The following is a 22,289-nucleotide window of genomic DNA, read 5'->3' on the forward strand; positions in this document are numbered from 1 at the left end:
TCAGGTATTGCTCAAAACATCAAAGGCAGATATTGTTGGGATATCAGAGATGTGGTGTCACACAGATATAAGGGATGCAGAACTGCAATTTGGGGAGTACAACGTCTACAGAAAGGATAGACAGGATAGGAAGGGGGGGAGGGGTTATCCTATTAGTTAAGAAACACATAAAAACCAACGAAGTGAAGCCAGTCGACATCGCTGGACAGTGCAGCGTTGAGTCAGTTTGGTGTGACATAAGCATTGGGAGATCAAAATTGAGAGTAGGAGTGTGCTGTAGGCCTAATGACTCTGATGAGTATAATAAGAAACTGTACAGGGAAATAGAGTGGGCCAGTAAATCAGAGAGTCTTATAATGGGAGATTTTAATTTCCCAGATATTGACTGGAATTTGGGGGCTGGTCACTCACACACTAGCAGGGCTTTTGTGGATTTATTGGATGATTGTTTTCTACATCAGCATGTTCGGGAGGCAACTAGAGGGAGTAATACTCTTGATTTGATTATCAGCAGTGATTCTTCATGCATTAAGAATCTGCAGATAAATGAACCACTAGGTGGCAGTGATCACAGTGTGCTGAAGTGGGATTTACTCAAAGAGGTAACTACCATTAGGGGTAAAGGGAAGGGTTATTGCTTCCGTAAAGGAGACTACGATGGACTGAGACAGTATTTAAATTCTATACAGTGGGACCAACTGATGATGTTACCAACAGCAAATTCAAAATGGGAAGCATTCAAAGAACTTATCTTGGAAGCTACTAGGCGTTACATACCAACTAAGAAATATTGTTCAAGGTTTAGGCCAAAATGGATGTCAGATGAACTAATGAGGCATATGGCAGAGAAGAAAAATGCATGGGATACATAGAAATTAACACGTGACACAGAAGCCTATGATAGATACAAGTTGATCTGTAACCAAGTTACAAAGGAGGTTAGGCAGGCGAAGGCAGATTTCGAGAAATCCTTGGCAAGGGATGCAAAGAAAAACAGCAAAGAGTTCTTTACTTATATAAACTCTAAAAGGAAGGGGATGAATCAGATTGATCCACTTGATATTGATGGGTCAACTGTTGATGATCCTGCTCAGGTAGCTAACAAACTAAATGAATATTTTGCATCGACATTCACACATGATGAGTTATTCAGCGTGGGGAATGCCAGAGGTGTATTCAACTCTAGCAGTTTTTTTTTTTTTTTTGTTTTTTTTTTTGATTTGGTAGTTGGCGCATCAGCTTCTGTGGCCATATTGCACCTCCGAAGGTTTTTGCAGTACTTTGATCCAAGCCCGAGGCGGGAATCGAACCCGCGACCTTTGGGTTGCCGGACAGGTACTTTACCCACTCGGCTAGCCCGGTCGGCCTAACTCTAGCAGTAAGCTACAGAATCTTGAAATAACTGGGAGTAAAGTGGAGGAGAAACTGTTGAAGATAAACACAAGAAAGGCACCCGGGGTGGATGGGATCTATCCAGTTATATTAAAGGAGGCAGCAAAGGAAGTAAGCAAACCCTTAGCCATAATTATGAGAGCTACCTTGGACTCAGGGGAGGTACCCATAGACTGGAAATGTGCAAATGTGACCCCAATTCACAAAGGAGGATCAAAAGCTGACACAAGTAATTATAGACCTGTGAGCTTAACTTCTGTTCCCGGAAAATTAATGGAGGCACTGGTTAAAGAAGCACTGCAGGATCATTTAGACAAGACTTCAGTTATACCTCGGACACAGCATGGCTTTGTTAAGGGGAAGTCTTGCCTGACCAATTTGATTGGATACTATGATGCAGTCACAAAAGAACTGGATGCAGGGAATAGCTTTGATATTATATACTTGGATCTTAGAAAGGCTTTTGATACTGTTGCACATGGAAGACTGCTACACAAATTGGAGCAGTGTGACATTGGAGGCAAATTGCTGCTATGGATAAAGGGGTGGTTGAGGGGGAGAAGACAGAGAGTGGTATCAATCAATGGACACTGCTCATCGTGGACTAATGTTATTAGTGGAGTCCCTCAGGGCTCAGTGTTGGGTCCATTATTGTTTTCTGTATTTATAAATGATATTGATGATGGTATATCAAGCTTAATGTCCAAGTTTGCAGATGATACAAAGGTTGGCAGGGTTGTCAAGGAAACTACTGACACTATGCTGCTGCAACAGTATCTGGAAAGGTTGAGCAGATGGGCTGAGAGGTGGCAAATGAAGTTTAACATTGACAAATGTAAAGTACTATACATGGGAAACAGCAACCCCAGAGCAACGTATCAACTCTGTGGTACTACACTAACAGTGGTAGAGAATGAAAGGGACTTGGGGGTGGTTGTGCAGGCAGATATGAAGTTCTCTGAGCAGTGCAGACGGGCTGCAAGAGTAGCTCATGGAGTATTGTCAATGATATACAGGAATTTTTCCAGCAGGAATAGGGAGGTGATTATTCCCTTGTATAAGGCAATGGTCAGGCCACACCTAGAGTACTGTATACAGGTCTGGAGGCCTCATTTCAAGAAGGATGTAAAGCTGCTGGAACGAGTACAGAGAATGGCAACAAGATTAGTGAATGGAACAAAGGGGTGCTCTTACGAAGAAAGGCTTAAGTTTTGCAGATTACAGTGTCTGGAGACTAGGCACCAGTGAGGTGATCTGATAGAGGTGTACAAAGCCTTGAATGGTTTGAGCATGCTCAATGCTGATGGGATTCTTCCTCTAGCTCAGAATAATCACCTGAGAGGGCATAAATTCAAATTGAGGAAAGACAGATGTAGGATAGACGTGCGGAAATTTGCCTTTAGCCAGCGGGTGGTTGGTTGGTGGAACAGACTTCCATCCCTTGTAGTGGAGGTTAATAGCCTAAATAAGTTTAAGGCTCAGCTGGACAGGTATTTTGAACGAACAGAGGGGTGAAGTGGGTTTTTTTTTTTTTTTTTTTTGGCTGATGCTGCATAAGCTTGCTTTCTTGCATCAAATGCCTCTACTAATGCTAATGCTAAACACAGAGTACTCGAAATATTTTATAATGAAAATTCAGTACTATTATATGATTTCAGAAAATATAGGCTTAGCGGTTCGCAATAAAAATGTTAGGTTGAAAGGGGGTTCGCGATAAAAATATTATGTTGGAAGGAGTTCGCAAGTCAAAAAAGGTTGGTAAACCCTATATTAGAGTAATCTGAAGGAAATTGAGATGCTATTGTTTTCCTTACTCTTACTTAATTCAGCTTAAGCCTTTTCTTTTTTCACATGTGAGTTGTTGTTTGGTTTTTAGGAGCATTAGCAACTAAGGCCATATTGCTCCAGAATATGCGGTGGTCATTCCCTGACCTTTCTGCATCCTCCATATTTGGTGGTGACGGGCTCGAACCCCGGTCTAATCAAGAAGCGTGTGGTACGCACTGCTGCTCCTTCCCACCTGGCTACGGAGACGCCACACATGTGAGTTGTGAACAAATACATCACAACTCACATGAAATTTATTGTTGGCTCTCACTTTCTGTATTATTTGTTTCAAAGCTGTCTGTCAAGCTAGCTGTTATGCCAGTTTGCTGTTAAATTTAAATATAGATTGCTGATAATGCCGATAATTTTGACCTAGCGAAGCTGACAGATAACAAACGGAAACAGCTAGCCTTGCTGATTATTGAATGGTGCTAGCCCTCATCAGTGTATCATTCAATGTAACCTATTATCAATACTAAGCCACATAATCATTATTTTATTTATTTTTTTTTATTATATTAATTTTAACTTTTATCTTATTATTTTATTACTAATTATTTGTTTAATTTATAGGGTAGTAGTAGTAGCAGCAGTGGCATTTGAGGCCCCGGGTGCCAAGTGTTATAGTGATCAAGCGATTCTCAGTGATTTCTAGAGCGTTTTTCTCGAAGCTGCAGTTTTTGTTCAGTTAAAAAAGTTTTCTTACGTTTTCATTAAATACTAGTAAACTTAGACTTACGATCTGTAACTAAGTTTCAGAAAGGCAAATCACCTTTCTTTTTTCCATTTAAACTAATATACTAACTTTTATATCGCTTGGTCACTCTAGCGGCACTGCTCCTGCCTCCCCGTGGCGGGGCCGGTAACCTGGGAGAAGAAATCCACTCTCCCGGGGCTGAAAGGAGCAAAGATGGATAACAATACGTTCCCACCTTTAGAGCCTCCGAACTCAAAACTAGCGACAAAACACACCGATGATGACTTTCCCAACCCAAGAGGTTGAAAACAAATCCTCAAGAGGAGATACCAGCATTCCTCATACTGCACTCTACATCAGACCAGCCTTTGAGTAAATTGTCCCCATTCCTTGTGCAAAAATGCTTAGAGGTTGTCGCAGGTTCACCAATATCAGTAAGGCGACTCCAGTCTCGGGATCTTCTGGTAGAGACCATGAAATCCCAGCATTCTGCAAAGTTATTAAATCTGACAACTTTCGGCGGACATCCAATAAAAGTCACTCCCCATGCCACCTTAAATTCCTCCAAGGGAGTAATTGCAGAATGGGACTTATTAACCGTATCAGAGGAGGAAATAGTCAAAGAGCTACGAGAACAAAGAGTCATCCAAGCCAGGAGAATCATGACTCGTAAAGATGGTACTCTCATTCCAACAAGGAGCATAATCCTCACTTTTAGCTCTCCCATCTTACCAACATCTGTCAAAGCAGGCTATCTCCATTGCCATGTCCGACCCTACATCCCAAACCCAATCAGGTGCTATAAGTGCCAAAAATACAAACACTCTCAGACTGCATGTAGAGGTGAGGCAATATGTCCTAACTGCGGATCGAAAGACCACAACCAATCCGATTGCAATGCTACCACTCTAATTGCCCAAATTGTAAAGGTAATCACTCAGCTTTCTCAAAAATATGCGAACTATGGAAGCAAGGAAAAAAAATACAGAAATATAAAGCGGAAAACAAAGTCACTTATTCAGAGGCGAGAAGAGAAATAATCAAAATGGAGCCAAAGCGTACGTATTCCACAGCTGCCAAACAGGTGCAATCAATTAGGATCCAAACGGACGTTACAGTTCCTCCTAATACATCTATCGCAAATTGGGCACGATCCATACTCACTTCTCTCAAACAGTGTCCTTCACAACAAACAACTGAACAAGCCAGCAATACTCCAATCTCCATTCCAGCCGATGCGTCAACAGTGAAACCAAAAGCTACAGAAACCCCAATGGTGCATCCACGGATTTCAATGGAAATGGATATTGATCAGGAGAAAAATTCAGATGATGGAATTTTAGAACTCCACGCAACTGATGAGATGGACACAACACGTCCTTTCTTTCCTAAGAAAGACAAAGTAAAAATAGAGAGGTATAAACAAGCTACAACCAAAAAACTGTCAGAAGCAAAAACAACTAACAAGAATGCATAATGGAAAGAATTCTTCAATGGAATTGTAGTGGCTTTCGTAATGCAAAAGATGACTTGCATGATCTCGTGAACCGCTATGAACCAGCATGTATATCCCTACAAGAAACCTATTTAAATCCACAAGTGTGTCCTACCATTAAAAATTATACCATGTTCAGAAGAGATAGGAGTATCGACTCGCCGGCCCGTGGAGGCGTGGCGGTTCTTGTTAGAAATAATATTCCATCTAAACCTGTTGCTCTTCAGACTCCTTTTGAGGTAGTGGCAATGCGCGCAGAAATTGGCATGACAATTACAATAGCATCTATATATATTCCCCCAAATTCCTCAATCTCCTCAGAAAACCTAGAAAATCTAATAGACCAGCTACCACCTCCTTTCTATTTACTCGGAGACTTCAATGCTCATCACTCGCTGTGGGGATCTCCAACAATCAACAAAAGAGGTAAACAAATAGAAAATCTTCTCAATGTGTGCCAACTTACCCTTTTGAATACTGGAGAGCCTACCTATATACATTTTTCTACAGGATCCATGAGTGCAATAGACCTTTCAATCTGCTCTCCCTCCATATGTACTAATACGGAGTGGTCTTTTCTTGAAAATCCACTAAATAGTGATCACATACCAATTCTCTGCAAGCTGCAAACACGGGTAAACTCCCCTTTGCCGGGTCGCTCCAAATGGAAATTTCGTAGGGCACACTGGAATGAATATGCTTCAAATGTTCAGCTAGATGATGAAATAATTCAACTTCAACCCATAGATTATGTCACACAACATATAACTAATCAAATATTACAAGCTGCCAACTCTACAATACCAAAGTCCTTGCCTGGGAAACGCAAACACAATAATTACTGGTGGAATCCGGATTGTACATACGCTAAACAGAAAAAAAATAGGGCTTGGAATTTGTTCCGCAAATTCCCCACAATCAGTAACCTAATTAGTTTTAAAAGAATGAAAGCTAAGTTCTGCCAAATAAGAAGGAAAGCAAAAAAGAGAAGCATGGATTAGCTTTTCCTCTAGTATAAACAAGTACACAGATATCAGACTCATCTGGAAGAAAATACAAACAATTGATGGCAAATATGTCCAGTCCCCGGCCTCAATATTAAACTGGAAAGGAAAGGAGTTGTCCTCTCCGGCAGAAATTGCAAATGCCTTAGCCGAATCATTTGCCAGTATATCAGGCGTATCCACCTACAACCCAATCTTTCAGAAAATTAAAAAATCATCAGAGCAGCATAAGATCAATTTCTCCACTAGAGTTTCACACCCGTACAACCAGCCATTTACATTAACAGAACTTTTAGGGGCGCTCAATAAAACTTCCAGTAGTGCTGCTGGTCCAGATGGGATCTACTACGTCATGATAAGCCAACTAAACAACAGAACAAAAAGGGCATTGTTAAAATATTACAATCGAATATTTCTAGAAAATACTTACCCAAACTCCTGGCGTCACTCAATTATACTAGCCTTTCCAAAGCCAGGAAAGGATCGCAGCTTTCCACATAATTACAGGCCGATTTCACTGACCAGCTGCTTAGGCAAAGTCTTGGAAAAAATGGTTCACAGGCCGCTAACGTGGTTCCTGGAAACTAACAACTTGCAAAATAACAATCAGTACGGGTTTCGAAAGAACCGGTCCACGTTAGATGTAATGATAAAAGCAGAAGCAAACATCCGAAATGCCTTCATAAGGGGACAACATCTGGTCATGATCAATCTTGATATTGAGAAAGCCTTTGATAACACCTGGCGATACGGTGTACTTCAAGATCTTCATTCTTTTGGCTTGAGAGGTCATTTACCCCACTTTATACAAAATTTCCTATGCCACAGAACATTTCAGGTTAGATACATGAACAATTTATCTAAATCATTTGAACAAGAGGAGGGTGTTCCTCAGGGGTCCATTCTTAGTCCGACGTTATTTTCAATAAGAATTACAAACATGACACAGGATGTACCTAATACAGTAGAATCGTATATGTTCGCTGATGACCTCGTTGTTTCTTGTCAATCCCAATCCATGAACACCATTGAAAGACAACTTCAAATTTCCATCGCTAAAATTGAATCATGGGCATTGTGGAATGGCTATTCCCTATCAGAAAAGAAATCTAGTGCAATTCATTTTTGTAAAAAACGCAAAACTTCACCCGGATCCAGAAATATTTTTAAAAAACAACCTGATTCCTGTCACTAACAATTTCCGTCTGTTGGGGTTATATTTAGATAACAAACTTAACTTTGCTTCCCATATTGCGTTCCTTCGAACTACATGTCTTAAAAAACTGAACATCCTGAGAGCAGTCTCTGCTAAGTCCTGGGGTGCTGACAGAAGCTCTCTCCTTCATCTGTATAGAGCTTTAATAAGATCACGATTAGATTATGGATCACCTGTCTATGACTCCGCTAGGAAAAGTTTACTATTACGTCTAAACACCATACAGCATAGTGCTCTTAGGACAGCTGTGGGGGCCTTCAGAACATCTCCGGTCCACAGCCTGTATATTGAGGCAAATGAACCCCCTTTGCATCTCAGGAGAAAATACTTATTGTGTAATTATGCAGCAAAAATTAAAAGCATGCCATTCCACCCTAGCTGGCAGTACCTGTTTGATCCTCAATATGTTGAATTATATCACAATAAGCCTAATGAAAACCGCCCCTCAGGGATTCGACTGCAAGAACTCACGATCAGTTGGGATCTTAAATTTCACAACATATTCCAAGACGTTGCTACTCCTGAAACTCCCTGGACTGAACTCTCACTTCTCTGCGACAATTTCTTTTCAAGATGGGGAAAATCCTCTCTGGCAAATATAAACTATCAACAGCTCCATAAAACTCATTTGTTGGAAAATTCAGATAAAGTACCTATCTATACTGATGGCTCCAAAACAGATGCAGCCATTGGTGCTGCAGCAGTTTCTTCTGCCTTCTCAGTTGCTGTGTCTCTCTTCCTACCGAATGCACTATCTATACTGCAGAATTATTTGCAATTAAACTAGCGCTAGATAGAATACACAACAGCTGTATAAAGCAATCTCTGATATACACAGACTCCTTAAGCGCAATCACTGCCATTCAAACTACCATGTCACCCTCTCATCCGATTCTTAAAGAGATACGGTCCAAGTTATTTTACTGTAAAAAAGCCAACCAGGAGGTTACCTTCTGCTGGATACCTGGTCATGCAGGCATTTCAGGTAATGAACAAGCGGACGCCGCCGCTAAACACCCTGACTCAAACAATTCCATTCAACAAACAGTGCCCTACACCGACTACAAATCCATCATTGAAACATCATGTAGGAAGCAATGGTCTGACCTTTGGAAAGCTCAAATAAATAATAAACTGTTGCAGATAAAAAAAAAGAGCCAAAACTGTGGACATCTAGTATCAGGAAAAGCAGGCGACAGGAAGTAATTCTATCAAGGCTCCGCATCGGACACTCACATCCAACTCATCTGTATTTGCTTATGGGAGAGAACCCTCCTCAGTGTTTGTTGTGCCAGTCGCAGTTGACAATATATCATATTCACATTGAATGTCCCCAACTTTCAACTACCAGAAAATCAACATTTACCTCCCTATCCCATTTGAAGGAACCGATAACCTTATTGCAGATTCTTGGCAATGATGCAAATTTGGAGGAACTATTTACTTATTTGAAACAGATAAATCTCTATAATAGCCTATGATCACAATAACATGAGAAATATGTGATAAGCAAATATCAAACAGGCACAATATGGCCCAAGAGGCCCTTGTGCCAGAAAACCCAAATACAACAACAACAACAACAGTGGCATTTGATGCAAGAAAGCAAGTATATGAGCTTATGCAGCATCAGCCAAAAAAAAAAAAAAAAAAATCACACTATTCCCTCCAAATGCCTGTCCAGTTCCTCCTTAAATTTATTCAAGCTATCAACTTCCACAACGACAGATGGAAGTTTGTTCCAGCAATTAACCACCCGCTGGCTAAAGGCAAATTTCCGCACATCTAATCTACATCTGTCTTTTCTTAATTTGAATTTATGCCCCCTTAGGTTTGTAATCTGAACAAGTGGAAGGATCCCATCAGAATTCAGCTTGGTCAACCCATTCAAGGCCTTATATACCTCAATCAGATGCCTCATACCTCAATCAGGTGCCTAGTCTCCAGCCACTGCAATTTGCAGAACTTAAGCCTCTCTTGGTAAGAGGATCCCTTCATTCCCCTCACCAATCTTGTTGCCCTTCTCTGTACACGCTCAAGTAAATCTACATCCTTCCTAAAATGAGGCCTCCAGACCTGTACGCAGTACTCAAGTTGTGGCCTGACCATTGCCTTATACAGAGGGATGATCACCTCCTTTTCCCTGCTAGCAAAATTCCTATATATCATTGACAAAACCCCTTGACCTGCCCTGGCAGCCTGTCTGCATTGCTCAGAAAACTTCATATCTGACTGCACAATTACTCCCAGGTCTTTTTCATTTTCTACCACCTTAAGTGTAGTACCACACTTGGTACGTTTCTCTGGGGTTACTTCTACCTATATGCAGTACTTTGCATTTGTCAAGGTTAAACTTCACTTGCCACTTCTTAGCCCATCTGCCCGAATTATCTAGATCCTGTTGCAGTAGCACACTGCCATTACTGTCATTAACAACCCTGCCAACCTTTGTATCATCTGCAAACTTCAACATTAAGCCTGATATACCTTCATCAACATCATTGATAAATATACAAAACAACAGTGGACCTAACACCGAACCCTGTGGGACTCCACTAATAACATTAGTCCAAGAAGATCAGCACCCATTGATTACCACCCTCTGTCTTCTCCCACTTAACCATCCTTTTATCCATTGTAGCAACTTACCCTTAATACCATTCTGCTCCAATTTGTACAATAGTCTTCCATGTGCAACAGTGTCAAAAGCTATCCTGAAATCCAAATATATGATATCAAAATTATTTTTTGCATCCAGTTCCTTTGTAACCACATCATAATATCCTATCAAATATGTCAGACAAGACTTTCCGTTAACAAACCCATGCTTTGTCTGAATTATTGCTGCAGTCTTGTCTAGATGATCCTGCAATGCATCTTTAACCAGTGTCTCCATTATTTTACCCGGAACAGAAGTTAAACTAACTGGTCTGTAATTACTCGTGTCACCCTTCGATCCCCCTTTGTGAATTGGGGATACATTTGCACATCTCCAGTCCGTGGGAACCTCTCCTGAGTCCAAGGACGCTCTCATAATTAAGGCTAAGGGTTTGCTTAGTTGCTTTGCTGCCTCCTTTAATATTTAGTATTTTAGTATTTAGTAACGGCCACATGGTGCAAGAAAGCCTATGGCTTATGCTGCACCAGCCAAAAAAAAAAAAAAAAATCCGAACAAAACAATGATAAAAACAAAAAAATAAATAAATAAATAAAATAAATAACTAAATAATAATAATTAATAAATAAAAAAAAATAAAATAAAATATAAATAAAAAGGAAATTAAACCTATCATCCTATCGCTTCCCTTACCCGAAAGTACTATCCAGATGACCTTTGAATTTCCCCAAACTGTCGGCCTCTACCACCCATTAATATAACTGGATAGATCCCATCCACCCCAGGTGTTTTTCTTGTGTTTAACTTCAACAATTTCTCCTTCACTTTGCTTTCAGTTATTACAAAATCATTAAGTATCCTGCTACAATTTGATAACCTTCTGCCATTTTCAAACCTTAATAATTCCTTATGTGTGAATGTAGATGCAAAATACTCATTCAGTTTGTTTGCTATCTGAGCAGGATCATCAACAGTCGAACCATCGATGTCAAGTGAACTAATCAGATTCATCCCCTTCCTTTTAGAGTTTATATAAGTAAAGAAATCCTTGCTGTTTTTCTTAGCATCTTTTGCCAAGGATTTCTCGTAATCTGCCTTCGCCTGCCTAACATCCTTTGTCACCTGATTACAGACTATCTTATATCTGCCATAGGCTTCTGAGTCACTTGATAATTTATATGCATCCCATGCATTTTTCTTCTCTATTACGAGTCTCATTAGTTCATTAGATAACCATTTAGGCCTAAACCTTGAACAATATTTCTTAATAGGTATGAAACTTTTAGTAGCTTCCACGATTAATTCCTTGATTGCTTCCCACTTTGAATTTACTGTTGGTAACATCGTCAGTTGATCCCACTGTACAGAATTTAAAAACTGTCGGAGAGCACTGTCTCACCTTTACAGAAGCAAAACCTCTTTCCTTTACCCCTGATGGTAATTAAATCTTTAAGTAAATCATAATATAATGCATTAAACCAACTCAGTCTGTCTTAGCCATTATAGGTTCTTTGTTCATTTTATTTTTGCCTAATGCTCGCCTTGTGCTCTTATACTTTAATTCTATATCATCATGATAGTCTTATCATAGATCTGCTCTAAGGCTCACTTTGAATACTTCTGTATTCAAAGTGAGTAACACACACACACACACACACGAACTTCAATTATCCACCAGGGTACTGGACCGAGACCATGATGGATAAGAGAATATGTACATTAAAAATATTATACATACAATAGACCGGGTCATTTAACTTGTTTATTTTATTACATAATACATAACCTAATGAAATTTAATTAAACTTTAATTATTATTTATTTTTTACCTGGTCATCAAAAAATCATAGTACAGATATCTACATACATACCTATTTTTAATATTTTGACTTACATTGGTCTAGTAATGTCATAAAAATTTTAAAATAAAACAATATTACATATATACAACTTTGTTCTAATGTTAAAGAAATTTAAAAGAAACAATATTACATATATACAACTTTGTTCTAATGTTAAAGAAATTTAAAAGAAAACAATATTACATAATTAAATTTCTTTTCTAAAAAAGTCAGTCAATTTCTTTTGTTTTATTAACCCTCGAGCCTTTTGGGAGGCAATGTTACGAATTTTACTCAAAAGTAACACCTGTGTAGCATTTGCTTCTTTTTGTACCTTGAACCACTCAGTGCACTTTGACAACATAGTTCCAGCTTCACAGTGGCTAATTATGTTTGTTCCATTAGCAGCAGCTTTTTCTTTTTCTTTATAGTTTCAGAATCATGCGATATTGTCATCACTCTTTGCACCATTTCATCATCGTCTAAAATTTCACCTCCAGCATCCATTTTGTCCAAATCCAGCCAAATCCAGGCATCAGCAATCATTTTTTTTCTCCATCGAAATATTTTTAAAACCAGGAACATTCGAACATCAAAATTTCAATTTCTTTTGGAACGGTTTCTGCATCAGTTGAATATTTTCTGGCCACAACTTATTCCAGCTTCTTTGTATTTTTTGAACTGGTACATCATTCCAGGCATCAGCGACATTGTCCATTAGTGGCATTGCATATTGTGGTAAACCTTTTGATGCCGAATGTGATCTTACACATGGTATAAATATTTTATGATACCAATCATGAAATATATCTTGACTCATCCATGCACAGTTTTGTGAGAAATATTTTACTGGAAAAGCATTTAAATTAATATTTTTAAATGATCTAGGCTTTTTTTGGGTTTCCTCAAAGACAACGTGGGGGCAGGAGAATTGGAACGAGATTAGCTTGGTGGGGGCGAAGTTTTTACGGCTCCAGCTAATAGTGAAGTTTTTCTTAAATTTTTATCATTTTATTGAATAAATTGGCATATAAATATATTTTCTAGAACTAGCTTTATATTCCTAGTTACGATACTTAGTTTATTTTGAACTTAGATAGAGATTTTGTGGGTTATTACTTAGTATATTTATTTATATTTTATTTATTAAAATATTACTTACTTAGTATTGGTAAAACTTGTACCGCTCGAAACTTGCCGCCATTGTGTAGGATCAATACAGAATAGCATTATGTATATCTCAAACTTGATAGCATAAGGCATAATGTAAAACTAGATAGCACAGATTCCTACTACAGTGCTATGTATTACGTAAAATGTAATACATAGCACTGTAGTAGGAATCTGTTAGCTTAGTATAGTACTGGCAGTAAATCAATTAAATTTATAAATCCTTTTAATTTTTATTGTTAATTAAATTGTATTTAAATGTAAATCATGCCCCAGACTAGAACAGCATAGCAACTTGTGCAAAGTAACGAAAGTGCTGTGGTTCATGGGAGAACCAAAGGGGACAATTCTCTAATGCATCACAGTCTAAAACAATGTGCAAAATGCAACATGTTTGCAGATCTCTCTCGAACAGGACATGATCTAGCCATGGAGGATGTCTTTGTGTGTGTGTGTGTGTGTGCGCTAGGTACAGAGAATGCACAAGGAAACACAGCGGCAAAGTTCAGGGCAGAATCCGCTGGTCCCACAGAAGCTAGTTATTGTTGGTGACTCAATTTTCAGGGAAACGGAAAATATATTGTGCAAAAAGGATAGGTGAAATAGGACCGGGGTATGTCTGGGGTCAAAAGTTGATGACGTTGTAGAGCAGATATCATCTTTTAAGGGCACAAAAGGTGTACACATTAGCACTAATGACATTAAGTGTAGGAGATCTGCGGATTTACTAATCAAGTACAGGTCAATGTTGGAAGAAGTTGCGTTAGGGTTAAATTTGAAAGTATCTGCAATCCTGCCCAGACACAATAGGAGGGAGTATATGATGAGAGCCTTGTCAATCAATTCGGCCCTGGAGAGATTGTTCAGGGTTCATGGGATAGAATTTTTCTCAGTGTGGTCTGTGCTTGTTAACAGGAGAGATTGCTTTACAGGGAAGGGATACACTTAAATAGAAGGGAGGCAAGAATATTTGCTGATGCTATCGAGGCAACGTTAGGTGGGTCGGAAAACTGCTAGCTTGGGGGGATTCACAGACTAATAGATTAATAGTAGCCACAGGCAGAGGTGGAAATAATCCTTTTACTGCTTCTATTGGAATGAGCAGCAGACTGGAAAGCCAGTTGCTGGAGATTTCAGGAACCGCTGGGAGTCATGAAACAAGTAAATACATGGGCTGTGTTAGAGTAATTAAGGGTAAGAACAGGTGCATGAATACTTGCATGTACACCAGTGCTAGGAGTAAATGTGATGAATTTGAAGTTCTGGTTAAGACATCCAAGGCAGATATTGTTGGGATATCAGAGACCTAGTGCCACTCAGATATAAGGGATGCAGAATTAGAATTTGGGGAGTACAATGTGTAAAGGAAGGATAGACAGGATAGGAAGAGAGGAGGGGTTTTGCTGTTAGTTAAGAAACACACAAAATCTAAGGAAGTGCATCCAGTTGACATAGCTTGACAGTGCCATGTTGAGTCAGTTTGGTGTAACCTAAGCATTGGGAAAGCAAAAATGAGGGTAGCAGTTTGTTATAGTCCTAATGACTCTGATGAGTACAATGAACAATCATATAGAGAAATAGATTTGACTATAATTATGAGAGCTTCTTTGGACTCAGGGGAGGTACCCATAGATTGGAGATGTGCAAATGTGACCCCAATTCACAAAAGAGGATCAAAGGCTGACACAAGTAATTATAGACCTGTGAGTTTAACTTCTGTTCCAGGAAAATTAATGGAGGCACTGGTTAAAGCAGCACTGCAGGAACATGTAGACAAGACTTCAGTTATAGCTCGGACACAGCATGGTTTTGTTAAGGGCAAGTCTTGCCTGACCAATTTGATTGGATACTATGATGCAGATACAAAAGAACTGGATGCAGGGAATAACTTTGATATTATATACTTGGATCTTAGAAAGGCTTTTGTAACTGTTGCACATGGAAGACTGCTGCACAAATTGGAGCAGTGTGGCATTGGAGGCAAATTGCTGCTATGGATAAAGGGGTGGTTGAGGGGGAGAAGACAGAGTGTGGTAATTAATGGACACCGCTCATCGTGGACTAATGATATTAGTGGAGTCCCTCATGGTTCAGTGTTGGGTCCATTATTGTTTTCTGTATTTATAAATAATATTGATGATGGTATATCAAGCTTAATGTCCAAGTTTGCAGACAATACAAAGGTTGGCAGGGTTGTTAAGGACACTACTGGCACTATGCTGCTGCAACAGGATCTGGAAAGATTGAGCAGATGGGCTGAGAGGTGGCAAATGAAGTTTAACATTGACAAATGTAAAGTACTACATATGGGAAGCAGTAATCCCAGAGTGACATATCAACTCTGTGGTATTACACTGACAGTGGTAGAGAACGAAAAGGACCTGGGGGTAATTGTGCAGGCAGACATGAAGTTTTCTGAGCAGTGCAGACGGTCTGCAAGAATAGCTCATGGTGTCTTGTCAATGATATACAGGAATTTTTCTAGCAGGGATAAGGAGATGATTATTCCCTTGTATAAGGCAATGGTCAGGCTACACCTTGAGTACTGTATACAGGTCTGGAGGCCTCATTTCAAGAAGGATGTAGAGCTGCTGGAACAAGTACATAGAAGGGCAACAAGATTAGTGACTGGAACAAAGGGTTGCTCTTACAAAGAAAGGCTTAAGTTTTGCAAATTACAGTGTCTGGAGACTAGGCACCGGTAAGGTGATCTGATAGAGGTGTATAAAGCCTTGAATGGTTTGAATATGCTCAATGCTGATGGGATTCTTCCTCTTGCTCAGAATAATCACCTGAGAGGGCATAAATTCAAATTGAGGAAAGACAGATGTAGGATAGATGTGTGGAAATTTGCCTTTAGCCAGCAGGTAGTTGGTTGGTGGAACAGACTTCCATCCCTTATTGTGGAGGTTGATAGCCTAAAAAAATTTAAGGCTCAGCTAGACAGGTATTTGGAATGAACGGAGGGGTGAAGTGGAAGTTTTTTTTTGGCTGATGCTGCATAAGCTTGCTTTCTTGCATCATATGCCTCTACTAATGCTAATGCTAATCAGTGCTAAACCTCCATTGCAATTTTTCAGTCTGACTGCCTAATTTGTCTGAAGTCTTGTTGGAGTACGTTATCCTGTTTTGTCATTAAACATCCTGCCCACCTTTTGTATTATCAGCAAACTTAAAACATTCAACTAGTTATACTTACAGCAATATCTCTAATAAATATTAAAAATAGTAAGGAGTCCAATGCTGAAGGACCATAATTAGTCCATTAAGAACAGTGCCAACCTGCCCCTTAACCATAGCAGTATCCATTTATCCTGAACCCCCTTATCCATAGCAGTATCTTTCCCCCAATGCAGTGGTGCTTAAGAGTGTGCACTTGTTGTTGTTATTCGTGTTTTTTTTTTTTTTTATGAGCATTAGCAACTAAGGCCATATTGCTCCTGGGATATGTGGTGGTCATTCCCTGACCTTTCCGCATCCTCCGTATTTGGTGGTCACGGGCTCAAACCCTGGTCTAATCAAGAAGCGTGTGCCACGCACTGCTGCCCCTGCTCACCTGGCTAGGTAGGCACAGTTTGTGCACTAGTCATTCATGTGAAACAGCATTGAAGGCTTTAATGAAATCTAAGTGTATATGATATCAAAAGTATTTTTTTTGCATCCAATTCTTTTGTTACTGTCATAGTAGCTAATCGGGTTAGTTAAACAAGATCTCTCCTTAACAAATCCATCCTGATTTTGATTTCCTCGCAGTTGTGTTCCTATGAAGATTGTATTTATATGTAATTATATCTTGCATTACTTCTTTAACCACAGACTTCATTATTTCTTCACCCCTGGCACAGAAGTCAAACTTGCAATTCTGTAATTACTAAACTTTGAAAAGAAAGATCAAATACATTGCTGTTTGATCTTCCTTTGTTGATAGGAGAGACATTTGCACATCTCCAATCTATTCAGGAGAGGTACAACCATTTGTACCTCTCCTGAATCCGAGGATGCTGTCGTTATCATGGAGAAAGGTTTTTTAACCTTTTTTCTTTTTGTTTTAATATAATTGCATAGATTCCAGCAATTCTAGTTTTCTTTTAGCTATCATGAATTGTATCGTAAATAATATCTTCATGCAAATATAGATGCAAGATATTTATTCATTTTGTCAGAACCTGTCCATGATCATCAATAGTTATGCCGTTTTAAACCAGTGGATGAAAGAAATTATAAGCAAAGAAATCTTTGCATTCTTTACATAGATTTCTCATGATCAGCCTTAGCATGCATATCCCTCCTCCCAGTAACTTGATTGTAGACTATTTTCTGCCTTGCTGTATGTTCCTGTGTTCACAAATATTTGTATAATTATCCCATGCATTTTTCATCTCTGCTACTTGCCTTATCAGTTTGTCATCCATTTAGATTTTAATTTAGGTTATCTTGATCAGTGTTTTTAAGATCGTATGAAAAGATTAGTAGACTACAATTACTTCCCTAAATTCTTCCCACTTATATAATTTGCAACTGGTAACATTATTAGTTTTATACTGAAAAGAATTTAAAGGCTGGCTACCACATCATAGTCACCTTTACAAAAGCAGAATTGCTTCCCTTTATTCTTAAGAGTATTTATATCTTTAAGTAAATCCACATCGGTACTGTGATCACTGCTAGTCTTTTATGTAAAGATTCTTAATGTATGAAGTATCACTGTCGATAATCATAGGGAAGTATTGCTTTCTCTTTTTGTTGCTTCTCTAACTTGCTGGTATGGCAGGTGATGATCAGAGCATCCTGTGGGTCTAGAAAGCTCACTCACAGGATACCTTAATGTTTGGGGGAGGTACAAATATACTAGTAGATGAAAATTTATAGCTTACAATGGTGGCTTGTGTGAACATCCTGGGCCATTGTTGCAAAAGGTCTACATGAATTCATGCCTTTCAAGCCTTGAGCCAACTGCTAATATTGTGAAGTTATTAGGTTCAAGAGAACAGCCTTTATTAATGGCACAAAAACTTGATGATGTTTTCTGCCAATTGGTGTTTTTTGGTATGAGCTTTCATTTTTTTCTGTATTTACTAGACATGAAGTATATTGCTCCCTTGATGTTGGAAGATAGTGATAAGGACCTGACTTAAGGATATTTTTTAATGCAAGGTTTCCCTGGAAAAATACTTTTAAGTTATACTTGCCAGAAAATAAAAAGAAAATGTTCTGTTTCATTTTTCCCTCCACCTGTAAATTAGGGTGGACTATAGCTGAGTGGTGGAGAGTGGGAGTGCAGTAGCACATGCTCTTTGAGTAGACCGGGGTTCAAGCCCTTGACTGCTAAATACAGTCGATCTGCCAACCCGCATTGGACCAGTAGGGTAGATTATGATCCATATTCCTCAATATGAATCGTTGAGGAGGCTTTCAGGAGGAGGCTGTAGTGGATTGATAATGGCTGCTGCGTACCTTTTTATATTAATGGGAATGCAGAAATAGCCACTGCTCCTTTTCTTACTATTCCTGATATGAGATGAGTATGCTTCCTGGGGGTAGGGGGAACTAAGGGACTCCCCAAGATGAGGTTTCTCATTTATTAGCAGGAACTAAGAAAAGCACTTGCAGGAAAATAAGAAAGAAAGAAAAAAATTAAGTAATTTGAATAAATAAAAAGAGTAATGTGAGCTCTTTAAAACATTCAGTGATCTGCCAGTTGGGCTGTTCTATAATATGAGTTGTTGGGACAAAAATGCCTTATTTTCAAAAAAAAAAATAAATAAACCTGAAGTCATTGAGTAACTATTTGAAGTTATCAGATAACTACAAAATTTATATTCCTTTAACAGTTTTTATGAAAACCTAGGCTAACATAACCACCTATGGGTGGTTATGTTAGCCTAGAATATTATGTCACAAATGTTAATTGTTACTGTAGCTTTCATGTAATAAAATTTTGTTGATATTAGTACATTTTTCTATTGATTACTAAATATATATAGTTGTTCTTGAAATCAAAGTCTTGTATGAAATTTGTTTTCAGAGCCCTGGTAGGTGGTACTACCATAGGAGAAAACTATGCTTTTGCTGGAGTTTATCACATTTTTGATCAGCATAAAGATGCAGGTAAATATGCATATTATGTTTGTATGCAGTATAAGCAAATAGTTATTAAAAACAACATTCTGTTTATGTATTGAACCTATTCAATAAAAAAAAAAAAGTGGCCAGAAGGAAGGCAAGTTTGAGACAACATAACTTTTTGCAAAGTATGCTTTCATTTAGATGAAGAGTGTGAAAATTAAGAAACAGAACACTTCTTTGATTACATTTTTATCAGTAGATGTTATGGGAACTTCTTTTTTAAGAAGGAAGCTCTACATTTGTACATTGTAGTCTTGATTTTCTTTGAAAAATTGGTATCAGATATCCATCCCTAATATGTCACAAGTCAAATTAGAATTTAAAAAAATTGAAAAAAAAAAAAAATTGAAATATTTGTGAATAAAACCCATTGTTAATTTTTTTTTAGGTGCAATAATATCCTCTCCATCTATTTATGTATCATTTGATTTGATTTTATCAGTCTCTGGATCTAATTAACAGAGAAATTCTTAAATTTTGACTTTTATAAGCCCAAATTAGAGAACTGAGTGAGGGCAGTGGGTGTAATTGTCACCACCTCCGGTTACCAAAGTTATTTTCACATTGCCATCTATTATGAACTGTTTATAGAAAAAAAAATACATCTACAAAACAAATTTATAACTTAATGGACATGAGTATGTTTGAAGTTATTCTCAAAACAATTTACATACGTACTCCCTAGAACCCACACATGAGAATCATAGATCTACAGACATACTTTATACAAACTTAAGGTTTAACATTATATAGTAATTTTGAAAATGAAATGTGGTTTACATTGTATGTTGGAGATATGTAAGAGAACATTTAATACATTTTGAAATACAAAGATTGCTAATTTCAGTTGGTATCTGCCACATTGTGTCTGATGAAGTTGAACTTTCTTACTATTTTGAACAATCATGAAATTCAATACATTGGAAATGTTCACAGTTCTAGTAGAAAAGATTAAACCAGGTGTTTATTTATTTATGTTTTTTTATGGCTGATGCTGAATTAACCTGGCTTCTTTTTGTATTTAGTATCAGTATTAATAGAGTTTCCTTTATTAATGCTGATACTAATGATTTGTATTAGATATTAGAAAGAATGTTTAAATTGTTACATTTTCTAACAGGTAGTATAAGCTATTACAAGTGAAAAATTACAGGCACGAGCATTTTACCTTTATCTGAAACACAGGGCTATTGCAAGTGTGCAGTAATGCAAATTAGTATAGTTGATTTGGGGAAGGGCAATTAATGTAGCATTAAAGTTTTTTTGCCTGTGAATATTTATGCAAACCTGAATGTGGTTGCAGCAGTATTTTTTTTTTTTTTTTTTTTAATGTCAACCTCTAACACAAGAGGTATTAGAATCTATGGTACTTAGTACCGTGCTTGGATTGGAGGTTGAGAAGAAGATATTTGTTGACATTGGACTTGAACTTCTGTAGACTGTAATTTTCTGGAAATACGTATGAAGGAAGTTTGTTCCAGGAAATGGCAGTTGAATGAATAAACGAAGAAGATGAAAAGTTGGTTCTGTGAGTTTGAAGTTGAACAGTAAATGGATGTTGGCTGGTGGCGGCACGTGTTCGGACTGTTTTGGAGGAGAGAGTGGGAATTATAGAAGCCAATTCAGAAGAACAGTGCCCATGGAAATATCTGTAGAAGAGGAATGCAGCAGAAACAGTACGTGTATGAGACAGCAAGTGGAGAGAGAGAGAGAGACTGTTAAACATGAATTATTAATTAACTGAACTGCTCTCTTCTGAACGGAATGAAGAAGCCTGAGAGAGGTTTTGGGGGCACCACCCCAGATGTGGGAACAATATTCCATGGTAGGGCGGATTTGCAATTTGTACAGAGTGAACTGCTGTTTGAAAGAAAAGTAACACCGAGAGCAAAAGAGAAAACCAAGTTTTTTAGATGCAGAGGAAGCAATATTTGTAATGTGCTTGTGCCAAGAGAGATTAGAAGTCAGGGTAATCTCCAAAAGAGATATATCATTTTGCCTAGAAATTGGAGTGTCACAAAAGATAAGCATAGGAGGCAGAAGAATCCTTTTTGCGAGATATAAGACAAGACTGAGTTTTAGAAGGGTTGAAATCAACTAAGTTGTCTTTGCCCCACTGGAAAATTACCTGGATATCAGCATTTAAGGAACTGGTAGCAGATTTTTGAGAAGTTGAAGCTGATTGAGCAGGGCAAGGTTTCTCAAAATGAAAAGTGGAATGCAATATGCTATCATCGGGAAAACTATGGATAGTATTTCCAGTCAATGGAAGAAGGTCATTAATAAACAAGAGGAAAAGAGTGAGGGAAAGAACTGAACCTTGGGGGACACTGCCATTAGTGGAGAAGTTAGAAGACAGACAGCCATCTACCATTACCCTCAGTGAGCAATCAGAGAGAAAACTGGATAACCAATTACAAAAAAAAGTTGGCAAACCATAAGATGGAAGCTTGTTTAGAAGACCTTTATGCCAGACACGATTGAACGCCTTTGAAATGTCAAGAGCAACTGCTTGTGTTTCACCGAACGTTTCCATTGAATTTGTATATTAATGGGTAACATAAGCCAGAATATCACCAGTCGATCGACATTGACGGAATCCACACTGTCGATCGTTGATCGGACGGAAGGTTTCTTTCTAGGTAGTTTAAGAGTTGGCGGTTAATTGATTTCTCCATTACTTTAGAAAGAGTAGAAGTAATTGCAATGGCACAATAATTGGGTGGGAGGGATTTGTCGCCCTTTTTAGGAGCTGGCTGGATATGAGCAGATTTCCAAGCAGAAAAACACCTTTGGAATAAGAAAGTGAAAAAAGGCGGCAAAGAAAAAGAGTAAATTCAGGAGCACAGGTTTTGAGAACAAGTGGAGAAATACTATCGGGACCTGGAGCTTTGCTTTCTTAGC

General features: G+C 38.3%; 1 protein-coding gene across 1 annotated transcript in view; it reads left to right on the top strand.

Moving 5' to 3' along the window:
- LOC150083090 (WD repeat-containing protein 13-like) overlaps window positions 1–22,289 on the top strand; it is a 376,518-nt gene that overhangs the window by 105,104 nt on the left and 249,125 nt on the right. The window contains exon 6 of the mRNA XM_090377026.1: window positions 19,285–19,367. Within this exon, the coding sequence (XP_090233152.1) occupies window positions 19,285–19,367 (83 nt within the window). The remainder of the gene's footprint in view (window positions 1–19,284; window positions 19,368–22,289) is intronic.

Source organism: Mastigoproctus giganteus, chromosome 7 (assembly GCF_048544385.1).
Source record: "Mastigoproctus giganteus isolate SK-2022 chromosome 7, ASM4854438v1, whole genome shotgun sequence".
NCBI lineage: Eukaryota > Metazoa > Arthropoda > Arachnida > Uropygi > Thelyphonidae > Mastigoproctus > Mastigoproctus giganteus.